At 36.5% G+C, this 15,896-nt stretch overlaps 1 protein-coding gene across 2 annotated transcripts in view; it reads left to right on the forward strand.

The window, feature by feature from the left end:
- The window catches only part of Klhl1 (kelch like family member 1), a 441,438-nt gene that overhangs the window by 221,518 nt on the left and 204,024 nt on the right, over positions 1-15,896 (forward strand). For both annotated transcript variants that reach the window (XM_052190812.1, XM_052190813.1), the window contains one exon: positions 11,198-11,410. In XM_052190812.1, the coding sequence (XP_052046772.1) occupies positions 11,198-11,410 (213 nt within the window). The remainder of the gene's footprint in view (positions 1-11,197; positions 11,411-15,896) is intronic.

The following is a 15,896-nucleotide window of genomic DNA, read 5'->3' on the forward strand; positions in this document are numbered from 1 at the left end:
CTTAGAGGTTCATAAATTCAATCTATCATCATCATGGGAGGAGCATGGCAGCATCCAGGCAGACATAGTGCAGGAGAAACTGAGAGTTATATATCTTCATTTGAATACTGTTAGCAGAATACTGGGTAGCACACTCATAGTGGCAGGGTCAGGGGGAATGGGATAGGGGGTTTCTGGAGGGGAGACCTGGAAATGGGATAACATTTGAAATATAAATAAAGAAAATGTCAAATAAAAGGGGGAAAGAAAAGAAATACAAGTTTAAAAAAAGACATCATGAATTTTGCAGGCAAATGGATGGAACTAGAAAAAAAATGTCATCCTGAGTGAGGTATCTGAGACCCAAAGGGACATGAATGGTATGTTCTCACTTGTAAGTGAATATTAGCCATAAAATATAGAATAGCAATGCTACAATCTACTGACACAAAGAAACCCGATAACAAGGAGGGCCCAAGAAAGGATGTCTGAATGTGTCTCAAAAGTCGAAATGAAATAGATATCAGAGGTGGATGGAGGGAAGGAACTGGGTGTGAAAGTAGATGCAGAGGGGGGATCATAGTGGTGGTGGGGATTGGGATTAGGGAAAGCAGCAGACAAAGAAACAGAATTGTAGTTGGGGTGAAATCTCAAGGACTGACAGAGACCTAGGAGGAGTGCAGGGTCTCCAAGAAATCTATGTGGGTGACTCAGCACTGGGGGATACAGAGTCTGAAGAGGCCACTTTATGTAGCCAGGCAGGGCTCCCAGTGGATGGAAGGACATAGCCACTCACCCACAAAGCCTTAGACTCAGAACATGTTCCACCTACAAAACATGCAGAAACAAAGACAGAGCAGAGATTGAGGGAATATCCACGCAATGGCTGGCCCAAATCGAGACCCATTCCATGGCAAGAATTAATTGCTGACACTATTAAATGATACTGTTCTGCTTTCAGACAGGATCCTAGCAGAAATATTTTCTGAGAGGCTCCACCAAGAAGGAAAATGGAAACAGATGCAGAGACCCATAGCCAAACCTTAGATGGAGCTGTGGGAGTCTTGTAGAAGAGTTGGGGAAAGAATTGAGGGAATGGGTAACCAAAGATGATATGGATTCCACAGGAAGGCCAACAACGTCATTGGATAGTTTGTTTTAAAGTCTCTTCTTCATATCAGAAGCACATATACTTAAGGTTATTTTGTCAATGAGTGGCAATGCTGAGATCTACGGATTGCACAGATCTCCAGAGGAAAATGGCCACAATCATCAGAGCACACTGTGGGACTCAGAAGCACCAAGAACTTACTAAGGTCAGCAGTCCAGACTGAAGTGTATGGCTGCTGCACAAATCAGATCAAGGCAGTACCTGGAATTATAGTTACAGAGGAGAAGCACCCAACAGTTAGATAGATAAAGGTTGTGTAGTTTACTTAATAAAGTGTGAGGTTACAGGATGGATGAAATGCAACTTTCATTCAAGTCCTGACTTGAACAACAGCATGAATATATCTGAGCTCCTCTGAGCTCAGAATGCCATCAAAGGGACAAGGTGTGGAAATATCTTGAATTTCCAGTCACTCTGAAATTCTAAGGCAGTGTGCAGGAGTTTAGTAAAACTGACCTTTGACATCTTTATTCAAAGTTAAGGATGACAAACAACCCAAATCCCATGGGGGAAAAATAAGCATTTTCAAAATGTGAAAAGGTTAGAATCTTGATAACAAAATCTTAATGGTAACAATATTAAAGTAATGTTTTAAACATAGATTGGGCTCATTATAAGGAAAGATAGAGATGCCAAGAGAATCACCAAGAGTTGTGACCTGTGACCTCTGAAAAGCTATAACATTGGCCCATAATTACTTTTGTGTCTCCAGTCACAGAAGGGAGAAACCTTGTCTCCAAGGTACAGAAGAAAGGTAATGCTTCGAAGTAAAGGGATTGAAAGTTCAATCTTGCTCTTGGAAATGTTGAATCATACCAATATAAGCCATTTAAAGGTTTCCTCAGAGGTTAAAAACATTATGAATTTAAAATACTATGATACTACACCCATGTTTGACATTTTTCATGTATATGTATTAAATCTCAACAAATAGTCATATTTTATGCTTCACCTATAGAACAGTACTTTTTTTTTTTGGCAGTACAAGCTTCAGAAGAGATCATCTTTGATAAAATAGCTTTAATAATTTTGAGTGAATGAATACTACATACTCCTATACTTTATAATACATATACTGCACTTTTACAAAACTATTAAGTACCCTACGACACAATTTGCATCAATGGCTAGAAAGTGTTAATAGTATGAATAAATAATAGGAAATGTGAAAAAATTGAGTTTGAGTGCAGTAGAACTTTCAATGGAGAGATGATATCTTAAGTTAATCACAGTAATATATAATGTATAGCTTGAATTTTTAGGATCAGAGCCTTGATTAACTATTAATAAAATTTAAGTTGGAAATGTTTGAACAATAAGATATATATATATATATATATATATATACTATTTCTTTACATATTTTAACTACCTCTTAATATTAAATTGATGATTTTTAAAGTAAGAAACATGAATCCTTAGGCTTTATAGCTTTCTTAATTAGGGTTTCTGATTGCTCTGAACATACAACATGACTATGGCATATTTTAGTTTCGTTTCGTTTAGTTTAGTTTATTTACATTTTAGTGGTTGTGCCCATCTGCCCTCCCACAGATCCTCATCCCATTCCTCCCCTACTTGAATCTGAGAAGGTGCTCCCCACAAGACCTCCCCCTTCTCTGGGGTATCAAGTCTCTCCAGGATAAAGCTTATCTTCTGAGGCCAGACAGGCAGACCTCTGCTATATATGTGCCAGGGGCCTCAGACTGGTCCATCCATGCTTTTGGTTTTAGACTTAGGCTCTGGTAGCTCCCTGGGGGTCTGGGTTAGTTGATACTGCTGGTTTCTCTACAGGGTCACTCTCCCCTTCAGGTTCTTCAATCCTTCCCCTAATTTAGCCATAGGGGTCCCTGACTTCATTTCAATGGCTGGGTGTAAGTATCTGCATTCTTATAAAGGAAAACATTTAATTGGTGCCGGCTTACAGTTCAGAGGTTAGGTGGGAAGCATGGGCATGCAGGCAGCAGACATGGAGCTGGAGAAGGGATTCCAGTTCTTACATCTTGATCTGCAGGGAGTAGAAAAGACAATGAGTCACTGAACCTGAATTTGATCATCTGACTAAGGCATCACAGCCACCCCCAAGTGACACACTTCCTCCAACAAAGTCACACCCACTCCAACAAAGCGACCTCTCCTAAAACTACCACCCCCATTGGGCTAAGAAGGCAAACACATTTGTCTGTGGAGGCCATATATATGCACACTACCACAACAGCCAGTGCTATTAACCAATGAGGCAGCTCTACCACTCAGGATCTACTTTATTCTTCTTAACCTAATGTTATTCCTAATGTTCAGCAAATATTTTATGATGGCATAGAAAAGTGATTTCAAAAATCTATTTTTTTTATTGTGTCCCTTCAGTACGCACTTCTTGTCATCCATAGTAGTTTTGGGGTTTGGTGACTGTTTATAGGATGAATCCCCAGGTAGGACACTCTTTTTTTTAATATATATTTTTATTTTCTACATTCTTTGTTTACAATCCAAAAGCTTTCCCTTTTCCCAGTCCCCCCCCCCAATATGTCCCATAAGTCCTCTTCTCTCGATCCACTCTCCTATCTTTCCCCCTCCCTTTTCTCTGTCCTGGTACTCCCCTACAATGCTGGATCAAGCCTTTCCAAGATTAGGGCGCTCTTCTTCCTTCTTCATGGGAATCGTTTGATATGCTAATTGTATCTTCAGTATTCAGAGCTTCAGGGCTAATTAATATCCACTTATCAATGATTGCATTCCATGTGTATTCTTTTGTGATTGCGTTATCTCACTTAGGATGATATTTTCCAGTTCCAACCATTTGCCTAAAAAAAATCATAAATTCATTGTTTTTAATTCCTGAATAGTACTCCATTGTGTATATATACCACATTTTCTGTATCCGTTCCTCCATTGAGGGATATATGGGTTCTTTCCAGCTTTTGGCTATTATAAATAAGGCTGCTATGAACATAGTGGAGCATGTGTCCTTATTGCATGCTGAGAAATTCTCTGGGTATATGCCCAGGAGAGGTATAGCATGGTCCTCCAGAAGTGTCGTGTTCAGTTTTCTTAGGAACCGCCAGACTGATTTCCATAGTGGTTGTACCATCTTACAATCCCACCAGCAGTGAAGGAGTGTTCCTCTTTCTCCACTCATAATACTATTGATGTTTATTTATGTTTACAAAAGTATAATGAAGAATAAGCAAAAATGTAAAACAAAAATACTGTTTAGATATTTCTGGGTATTTATTATCTATTTTTGTGATTTTTTTTCTTTGTAGCATTGGGATGAAAATTGCAGACCTTACATGAAACCACATCCCCAGGTTCATTTTAACTTTGATGGTACAGTAGCATCATATACCTGATGCCAAAAATATTTTTGCGTTAAGTATTTGAACATTATTTACAATGTGTTTGTGTATGTGGTTTTGTTTGACACAAATGTCAAATTTTAGTATTAACGTGATCAAATAAGCTGATGTAAAATATATTTTCAGTGTTTTTTCCACAATAATGTCAATCAGCTGCCCAATACTTCATATTACATAATCTGCCATGTACTAGTTTAAAATTTTATCATATCTTCTGAGCCCATTTGTTTATGACCACTTTCAGATAATAAACTTTAAGTATAAAATGATGACAATTTTGTTTAAAATTCACTTTTCCCCTTTCCTTATCAATTAACCAGCACCAGATATAAGACTCTAAAAGCTTTGTATAAAATATAAAGATGCCATAGAAAATACAGTCTTTCATGACTTTCCATATGATCTTAGTGTATAAAATATAAGGAAACTTGTTTTAAATTTATATAACCTGATAAACCAAACATCCTTATTTAAAACCATCCAGGAAATAAATTGCAATTTTTGCAGAAGCACTTCAGGAAAAATAAGATTGAATGGAGACTCAGTAGAGAGAGCAGGGGAACAAAGTGAATTTTAGAACCTTTCTATATGAATATATATATATATATATTAATTGATATAGGCTTATAACACAAGCTGCAATACCTAATATGAGGTCTCAAAACCCACCAATATTACAGGATATTTTCTGTCATGCATTAAGTTTGCAAAAATCTTAGTAGGATTTACAAAGATACAAAATTATATGAATTTTAGCTGAATTAGAAACAAGTCTATGAGAAAAGAAAATGTGTCTATAGTGATAGTAAATGAAACTATTACCAGATCTGTCAGAAAAGAAATCAAACTATAAAAGGCTGTATCCCTCCTGCCAGATGGATTTCAATCTGACTCTAAGTTTCCTAGAGGCTAAATAAAAAGAGAAATCTGATCAATTTCATAATTTACAGCATCCATGATAAAGGAAAAGCAATTTACTCAGGAGAAGTGCAATTATTCTTGCTACTAAGTCCTGTAAGAAATTTCCCCAAGGGTCATCATAAAGAGGACACTATAAAATATAATGAAATATGCCTCGAACAAAATCTTTATGACAGACACCAGTAAGTGTTTCACAGAGTGATTTTTATTGTGTTCTTTATTTTATACCTACAGTATAACGATACAATTTTGGGTATAGTTTAATAATGGCAGACATTTTTGAGTAAAAGAAAATGCAAAAAGAACAAAATTGCTTTCTAAATTGCTCTAAACTGTGATTTTCTTTCTTCACCTCTTCATAGATATCTGGTAGTAATAATGTTCAAAATACATAATATATTAATCCAGTAAATAGTTATATAATATTTATAAAATATTTTCAAATTCCAGAAGAGACAAGAAGGTAAAATAATTTTCAAGAAAATTGAATCTGCTATTCTGTGATGTCCAATATTAGAGATATATTAATTTATTGATACTTTTTATTTTGATATAGTTTGTGTAAATAAATAGCATATGGCCTGAAAGCAGGGGTTAAAAACATATCGTTGAAGTTGAAGATACTTCCAGCACAGAAATATAAGTGATTCCTGATCCAGAGTTCTTGCAAATTTATATATGGCTTGAGCCTAATATGAAGATTCACATTCATCAGATAAATGATCACGTCTGGTTAATACCTTACTATTGTATCTTGTCTATTTTTATTCTCTAAGTCTCATTTTACTACAGGAGTCATGTTGGCGTTTTAGAGACTTCTACTTTGAGCATGTTTTTTTTTTTTTTTTTTTTTTACAATTATTTATGAAATGTTTCATCTGTCCTCTTTGGATTTATCTCAAAAACTATGGGAGGAGGTGGCAAGAAGAAAGGCAAACTTGGAATCTCTGTATCACAAATGTACACCACACACCATAGGCTTTCTGCTTTTAATGGAAGAATTGTATGGCACATTAGCTCTTGACTACTTTGTACAGCTACTACAGGTATTTTTCATCATATATCATTAGTTGCCCTATTCAATATATATATATAATATCAAGATCTTGTATTTTGTCATTAAATTATTTTATTTACATTCCAAAAGTTGCCCTCCTCTCTCTTCCCTGAGTTCTTCATCCCATCCTCTCCCCCCTCCAACGCCTCTGAGAGCGTACACCTCCACCAGTCTATCTCACCCCTATCAGAATCCTTCTTCCCTGGAGCATCAAGTCTCTACAAGATTAATCTTATCCTCTCCCACTGAGTCCAGATAAGGTAGTCCTATGCTACACCTGTACCCGAGGCCACAAATGACCTCTTGGTGTTTGGTTTATTTTCTGGGAGTTCTGAGGGGTTCAGATTAGTTGACACTCTTGTTCTTCCTATTGGGTTGCAATCTCATTCGGGTGTGGTGACACATTCCAGTAGAATTTGCTGAACTAGGCAGAATCAGTAGGATATCAAGTTCATGGTCAGCCTGGGCTATGCTATGATCTAAAGTCCAGGGTTTCATAAGTTTTTTGTTTGTTTGTTGTTTGTTTTCGGGGGCAGGTTTGTTTGTGTAGCCTTGACTATCCAAGAACTAGCTCTGTAGACCAGAGCTGGCCTTGAACTCACAGAAATCAGCCTGCCTCTGTCTCCGTAGCACTGCTTCAGACTTTTCCTTTTTAAGATTTACTTATTTTATGTATGAGTACACTACACTGTAGCTGTCTTCAGACACACCAGAAGAGGGCTTCAGATCTCATTACAGATGGTTGTGAGCCAACAGCCACGTGGTTGCTGGGAATTGAACTTGGGACCTCTGGAAGGAGTCAATGTTTTTAACCTCTAAGCCATCTTTCCAGTCTCCCAGGGTTTCATAAGTTAAGGTATTACACTGTGCAGTAATAAGACTCCTGTGATTAGACCCCTAAGTTACATAATGGGTAATTTTTTGTTCTTGTCATCTTCAAGAAAAGGATTTGGTCAAGGGATATAGCAAAGAAAAACAACTCAGAGATTCCTCCAAAGAGAGATTCGAGTGTGCTTTATAAATGGAAAAGTGGATAGAACAGTTTTTTTTCTTCTTTTTTCTTTTTTTTTTCTTCGATATATTTTTTATTTACATTTCAAGTGATTTCCCCTTTCCTAGCCCCCCCCCACTCCCAGAAAGACCCGTAAGCCCCCTTCTCTCCCCCTGGCCTCCCACCCACCCCTTCCCACTTCCCCGTTCTGGTTTTGCTGAATACTGCTTCACTGAGTCTTTCCAGTACAAGGGGCCACTCTTCCTTTCTTCTTGTACCTCATTTGATGTGTAGATTATGTTTTGGGTATTCCAGGTTTCTAGGTTAATATCCACTTATTAGTGAGTGCATACCATGATTCACCTTTTGAGTCTGGGTTACCTCACTTAGTATGATGTTCTCTAGCTCCATCCATTTGCCTAAGAATTTCATGAATTCATTGTTTCTAATGGCTGAATAGTACTCCATTGTGTAGATGTACCACATTTTTTGCACCCACTCTTCTGTTGAGGGATACCTGGGTTCTTTCCAGGATCTGGCAATTATAAATAGGGCTGCTATGAACATAGTAGAGCATGTATCCTTATTACATGGTGGGGAATCCTCTGGGTATATGCCCAGGAGTGGTATAGCAGGATCTTCTGGGAATGAGGTGCCCAGTTTTCGGAGGAACCACCAAACTGATTTCCAGAGTGGTTGTACCAATTTGCAACCCCACCAGCAGTGGAGGAGTGTTCCTCTTTCTCCACACCCTCTCCAACACCTGCTGTCTCCTGAATTTTTAATCTTAGCCATTCTGACTGGTGTAAGGTGAAATCTCAGGGTTGTTTTGATTTGCATTTCCCTGATGACTAATGAAGTTGAGCATTTTTTAAGATGCTTCTCCGCCATCCGAAGTTCTTCAGGTGAGAATTCTTTTTTTAACTCTGTACCCCATTTTTAATAGGGTTGTTTGGTTTTCTGGTGTCTAACTTCTTGAGTTCTTTATATATATTGGATATTAGCCCTCTATCTGATGTAGGATTGGTGAAGATCTTTTCCCAATTTGTTGGTTGCTGATTTGTCCTCTTGATGGTGTCCTTTGCCTTACAGAAACTTTGTAATTTTATAAGGTCCCATTTGTCAATTCTTGCTCTTAGAACCCACACATCTATGGCCACTTACTTGATCCTCGACAAAGGGGCTGAAAACATCCAATGGAAAAAAGATAGCCTTTTCAACAAATGGTGCTGGTTCAACTGGAGGTCAGCATGCAGAAGAATGCGAATTGATCCATCCTTCTCTCCTCGTACTAAGCTCAAATCCAAATGGATCAAGGACCTCCACATAAAGCCAGACACTCTGAAGCTAATAGAAAAGAAACTGGGGAAGACCCTTGAGGACATCGGTACAGGGAGAAAGTTTCTGAACAGAACACCGATAGAACAGTTTTTAATTTTGTGGATTTAAACAATGTTTTAATTCACAATGATGGAGTAGATTGTGTCTTTATTTTGTTAGATAACCATTTCTATCTTCTATATCATGATGGCTCAGATCTCTATTTTATGTTTTTTCATGATACAGAAAGGTGGAAAAGAAGAATGAGATAAAGACTTTTTTTTAATTTCTCATTCATAGACAAATGCCAAACTACAATTGATTTTGATATAGAGGGGACAACTTTTGTAGTCTCTAGGACAGCTAACCACAAAAGAACAATCAGTTAGGAGTCATAGCTGTTAATATCTAGCTTCACTTTCCTTGATTACCTCATATATGACTTCACTTCGATGCTGACCATTATGCACGTTTGTAAGGTATTTTGTTATTTGTAAAAACATTTACACTGAAGGCTGAACCTGGGGTTTTGTAATAGCTCGACAGGCTGTACAAATAAGAAAGCGGCTTTGTCTATACTCTCAGACTCTGTACCCAAACTCCACCCATCGTGTACATGTTTAGTTGCACAACCACAGCAAAACTTAGGCTGTTCTTTAGCAACTACTATGGGATGTCTGGAGGGGGTCATGTTTTGTGAGATCTATTGGATGTTAGCTCCACAAAGTTGACTGAATATTTGGCTAAAAGATAGAGAGGTAGTTTTTGAGTTTATTCAGATAAACACCACACACACACACACACACACACACACACACAGAGATACATACATACATGCTTGTTTACCTACTTATGAATGGATTGTGACAGGGTCTCATGAAACCAATCCTAGTCAGTTTACAAACAATGTAGCTAACTTCTTGATCATCCTGAGTTCAAAAACCAACTATTGGGACTGTGTATGAGCATGACAACTTTTGACTTCTTGAATTAAATCTTGATGTGCGACAGGAACAAGGGAAACAAGGTTACTGAATGCCATTTTAAATACTGGAGCGAGTATATGATGACATGTAAATAAAATGATAGAAGGAAGACTAAGTAATTTATCAACTTCAATGGAAGTAAGAAAATAAATTAATTATATTTAGAAGGCATCACACCATTGAAACTAAAATTTTAAGGAGTCCTAAAAGAAAACCTCAAAGATGGTATACTCATTTAAAACCGTGTTGTTTTATTATAGGATATTTAACTAAGAAGCTCAGAGTAGACAGAGGGAGATAAATTGGGAGAAAACAGAAGCTGAATGAAAGTAAATAGGAATCAAAATTAAGCCAAACTCAATGGCTAATGGTACTTGGAAAGTAATTTTTCTTCAGGGATAGGGATATTGAAATGTTGCCTATTCTTCAATAATGGAGAACAAGAATAATGGAGAGATGGAATTGATCAAAACACATTATCATCTTTTACAGTTGCTCAAATAATAAAGGATAATTCAGATTGCTAACTTTCAAATGTTCTGTATAATCTGTATAAGTCTTTTCTTTAATTTATTTTATCGTTTGGATTTTAATATCATTGCCAATAGGTTTTTTAAAATAAAGTATCCAAGGCCCTATTGTATTACTGAGTTAGGAGGTCTAAGTAGAACCTGTCAAATCTCATTTATTCATCTTCTCAGGTGGATCCCATTATTTAGAGATGGTTCTTTGAAATGAGTATATTAACTCCAAGACCATGTCTTGCTATATGCTTATGAATCTTAATATTTTTGCAACCTGAATAAAAGTAAGAACTAATTTTATCATAACTAATAATTAAAAACACAAACAACAGCAACAGCAACCATTTAATCCAAAGATTAAATGAAGTAATAAGAGAAAGCAATTATAAGAAAGAATGGTGAGTAGAGATCCTATGATTTTATGGCAAATATGGTTTCACAGCTGTCTTTCTTCTCCTTCCAAATAAACAACAAGGCTATCTTGTTTTCTATTTCTCTTTGTAATGTATTGCCATTTTCTGATGTGTGTATGTGCATTTGAGTCTTTGAAAGGGTGAAATGTTATTCTTTTCATATTTGCTAAATCTTACATAAGTAGTACACTTGAAACTTTTAACATTTAATCACTGAGTACATTCTGCATAACAAAGCTGTGCATTATAATCCTCCAGTTATTACAAGATCTCTGCTGTCTCAGATACATTTACACTTCAATTACAATTACAATGCTTTCTTCTTAACAGCTTCTTGTTTCCAAAGGATGAGTCTCAAGGATTATGTTATAATGAGAACAAAGGTTACTGACTGCTTTTCACATTTTTCTCTGAGATGCTTTGCCAGCTACATAGGAGTGAAGCAGAATTCATGCCAAGATCTTTTCTCCCCACAGGAAAACATAATGGAAGTAATCAGAAACCAAGAGTTTTTACTCCTTCCAGCTGAAGAGCTCCATAAACTACTTGCTAGCGATGATGTCAATGTTCCTGATGAAGAGACCATTTTCCATGCATTAATGATGTGGGTCAAGTATGACATGCAGCGGAGATGCAGCGACCTGAGTATGCTCCTTGCCTTCATAAGATTGCCACTGCTTCCACCACAGGTGATTTTGAGAGCTGCTATTTCAATATGTGCAGTATACTAAAAAAAAAAAAAAAAACCACTGTATTTTCACCCAACATTACAACAAGGTTTTAATTATTTTATAGCATTTCAGGAGTTTAATGAGGTACTATATCTATATTAGGTTAAGGTCATAAAAAATTATGGGTGAAGCATCATAGATCTATATCTCATCTTGGATGGGTATATATATATACACAATATTCAATATTGAATATACACAATATTCAATAACCATTTTTAACTCGAACTACATACCTTAGCAACTTCAAGCAATGAGATGGAAGTATCACAATGCTTTGAGTTAGATTTTGTGAAGAGAAATCATTAGTTTCACCTGATCAACCTATAATCTAGCTTTGTAAGAGTACAAGACTGATCTATACACAGCATATTTACCTAGAATGTATAATATCTGTTATTATTAAAGAAGCAATTTAAAATTAGAATAGACTGCTGAAATGCTCTGTGAAATTGTAGGTGCAGGTATACTATCAAAGGAGACCAAGGCTTTACCATTCACTCATCACATTTGTGCAGATACAAACCACTATACAAACATAGCAGGAAGAGTGTAAAATAAGAAATTTTAAAACTCAGGGAAAGTAAGAATCTATGAACTCATAAAAGTGAGTTGAGGTCTATGACAAACATTATAACTGGAAAATTAAAATATTTCTATGCCAAAATTGGAAAGCAACTGAAGTTTATAAGGGAACAGCTGTCTTTCATTTAGCTATTGACAGTAATTAGGGTCTAAAATTAGGGTCAATTGATTTATGGATACTTCCTCTCAATAAATTGTAAGGGTTTGCTTTGACACAAAGCTTTTTAAGGTAAAGGAGACGTGTATTTAGGTAAGAAGACAATGAATATATTGTTATACCTAGTACTGAATATTTCTAAAATATCAGCATTTCCTTTTGACACTAGGTGTTCTGGAGGACTATATCCCCAGTAATGGTGGTCAAAGACAATGATAAGAGTGACCAATGATAGGTTAGAGGATAGAAACCATTGGAAAATGATTGATGGATTTATTATGTTTTTTTAAGCTTTCCATTAATACTAACCCAGTTTCACTATTTGTTGAAATGTGGGAATTTCGAAGGTAAATTGGTATTCAAGACTTATCAAAAATATACCAGACTTTTTGGCTCTTTCTTATAATCCCAGGACTTGGAAGGTTAAAAACGGAAGAATTTTAAAGTTCAGTGGGAAGTTAACATTTATTTTTAGGCTGCCCCATCTATATTGTGATATTATTTATTGGAAAAGGGTTGGAGAGTAACAGAGAAGATTATGGCTAAGATTCTGATAAGGTGCTTTCTTTGGATACCATGTCTTTTCTTTCTAGTCCTCTCCTCTCCTCTCCCTTCCTCTCCTTTCCTCTCCTCTCCTATCATCAGAAATGTATAAACATTTTTCCAATATATTTTCATTAAATTGATATATCAGAAAATCATTAATTCAACTCGCAGATTGTTCTCTGGACTCCACATTACATAAGGGTTTATATTTTTGTGTTTAATACTAATCTATTTTGTATGTGAATATGTGTGCATGTGTTCATATTTATCCATGTACTACAACATGTGTGCATTAGATCAGAGGAGGATTTGCCGGAATTGACTCTCTGTTCTCACCATGTGAGTTCAGGGGAGCTAACTCAGGTCGTTTCTTGATGACAAATGTCTTTACTTCCTAAACTATATAAGTATCTTGAATTAATATCATTTTATCATTCTATAGATTTCTCCTACTTAGTGAAACTGTAATTACTCATAATGGGAAATAATGATTATGTATTCCTTATTTAATGTTATTAATCAAAGTCTTTTAACTATTGTAATTCCTGGTAGGCATAAACATATTGTGTGTTTATCCTTTAATGCCCATCTTTGAAATAAGAGAAATGTGTTCATAATTTTATGTATTCTTTCTAACAACAAATGCTTAAGATGAAAGAGGACATTTTTTTTTATTTTGTCTAAATATAAGTGGAACTTACATTTCTATTACTGCTGGGAATTAATACCATTCCATTAAATGTCCTTTACATACAATGTTTCTGATAATAAAACCACAAACATTAGTTTTCAGTACTTAGTACACAGAGATAAATGAACTCAATGGTGTTAAGTTGTTAGAGTTCCCACACCTAGAAGAATATCTGGCTTTCGTAAAACCCCAAGCTGGTAGGATATAAACACACACACACACACACACACACACACACACACACACAGAGAGAGAGAGAGAGAGAGAGAGAGATCTACTACTATACCCATAAGTATGTTGTTTCCCAATTTGGAAAATTAGAACTATACTTTTGAGTCTAACAATTTTGAAAGCTTTCCAAAAAGTATTAACTTTAATATATGTGGCATTTCTGTGTAATATGCATTGATTTTCTGTGTGAGAAGTGACGGAGGCCTAGAGCTCGGATTGTTTGAAAAATCCATGATGCAGGCACATGAATTCTTCTACCAGAGGAAACATGGGCTGTGGAATGCTAGATGACTTCATCTTTAACAATGGGCAAATTTGAAAAAGAAAGTATTTTAATCGAATCTATGATTTAAAGCCTTTGTGAGTTTACAAAGGTTAAGAGTATGTCTAAGCCTTTCTGTAAGCTATTACAATGATCTGAAAGAATTAGTTTCTAACAATTTGGTGTACAGGTTTGTTCATATTAGATTTTATGTTAATTCAAGCCTTTATGTTAATTATGTCTGAAAATATTTTATGTGTATTTAATCATGTGTGTCATATATATTTATTTATTTTTGTGTGTGCTGCTACCTTAATAATTTAAGATATGTAGTATTTTCCATAGGTAATGGTAGATGATTAAAATAAACTAAATAACCAAAATCTCATAAATCATAAATATAAAGCTACTTTAACGGAAAATAGTAGAAAGGTTTGGACCACATATCACTGCAACTATTTAGCAACAATCTGAGGAGAAAGATAATAATAGATTCAAAATACTAAGTAATGCTGAAGTAATTGTAATCCTATTAGAAAATTTCCATTTTACTTGTTTCTGTCTCATTTTGACTCTTATTTTTGTTTTCCTGACTTGTAGATACACTTACACACACACACACACATACACACACCACACACACACACACACACTTGCACACAAACATGCTTGAATACGTGCAGACATATATGTATAATATTCATTGATATGTATATTATATGAGTCTATAAAGTCTGCACAGTTTACACAATATTAAAGCACACAATTATATGGTATTGAAAATGTTAAATGAAAAAGCACTTCTCTTCTTTTTCATCTTTAATCATTTTTTACAATTCAGTCATTTTCCCTCTCCTATTCTGCCTTCGGACAGTTCCTCATCCCATTCCTCCTTCCCCTTCTCCAAGAGGATGTTCCCACCCCTTCGCACACATCCCACACTTACCTCAAGACCTTTCCATTCCCAGGGGCCTCAAGTCTCTCCAGGGTTAGGTGTATTTTCTCTCACTGAGGCCAGACCAGGAAATCCTCTGCTGTGTCTGTGTTGGGGCCTTGTATCAGCTGGTATATGCTGTATGGTTGATGGCTCAGACAGAGAGATCTCTGGGTCCAGGTTTGTTAAGATTACTACTCTTCCTATGAGGTCGCCCTCCTCCTTGTCTTCCAGTCTTTCCCTATTTCGACAACAGGTGTCCCTGACTTCAAACAATTGGGTGTAATTATCTATTTGTCTCTGTTAGCTACTTGTTTGGCGTCACTAAAGGCAGCCATGCTCGGCTTCTGTCTGTAAGCACACCATAAATAATATCAGTAATGGTGTTAGACCTTGAAGCCTGCCCTTGAGATGGATCCCAGTTTGGGCAAGTCACTGGACCTCCTTTCCCTCAGTGTCTTCTCCATTTTTCTCCCTGAAGTTCTTTCCGACAGGAACAATTCTGGGTCAGAGATTTTGACTGTGGGATGGCAATCCCATTCCTCTGCTTGATGCCCTGTCTTTCTGCTGGAGGTGGGCTGTACAAGTTCCCTCTCCCCACTGTAGGGCATTTCATCTAAGGTCCCTCCCTTTGATCCCCGAGAGGCTCTAACCTCCCAGATATCAGGCACATCCTGGAGACTTCACTATCTTCTCCCTCCCAAGTTTGCCTCTTTTTAGTCTTTCTGCTTGCACTTCGGACTTAACTCCTATACCCCACCCCCAATTCCACACAATTCCTTGTCATCTTCCCCTTTTCCCCCTTCCCATACCCTCTCCCACCGAGGTCCCTCCATTCCTCTGCCCCTGTAATTGGATTGCTTTTTTCTCCCTCCGAAGTGGGATTCAGCCATCCTCACTTTCCCTCAGTTTGTTAACCTTCTTCAGTTCTGTGCACTGTATCTGGCTATTCTGTACTTTTTTAGCTAGTATCAACCTATTAGTGAGTACATACCACACATGTCCTTTTGAGTCTGATATACCTCACTCAGGGTAATA

The sequence above is a fragment of the Apodemus sylvaticus genome, chromosome 8, assembly GCF_947179515.1.
Source record: "Apodemus sylvaticus chromosome 8, mApoSyl1.1, whole genome shotgun sequence".
Lineage (NCBI taxonomy): Eukaryota > Metazoa > Chordata > Mammalia > Rodentia > Muridae > Apodemus > Apodemus sylvaticus.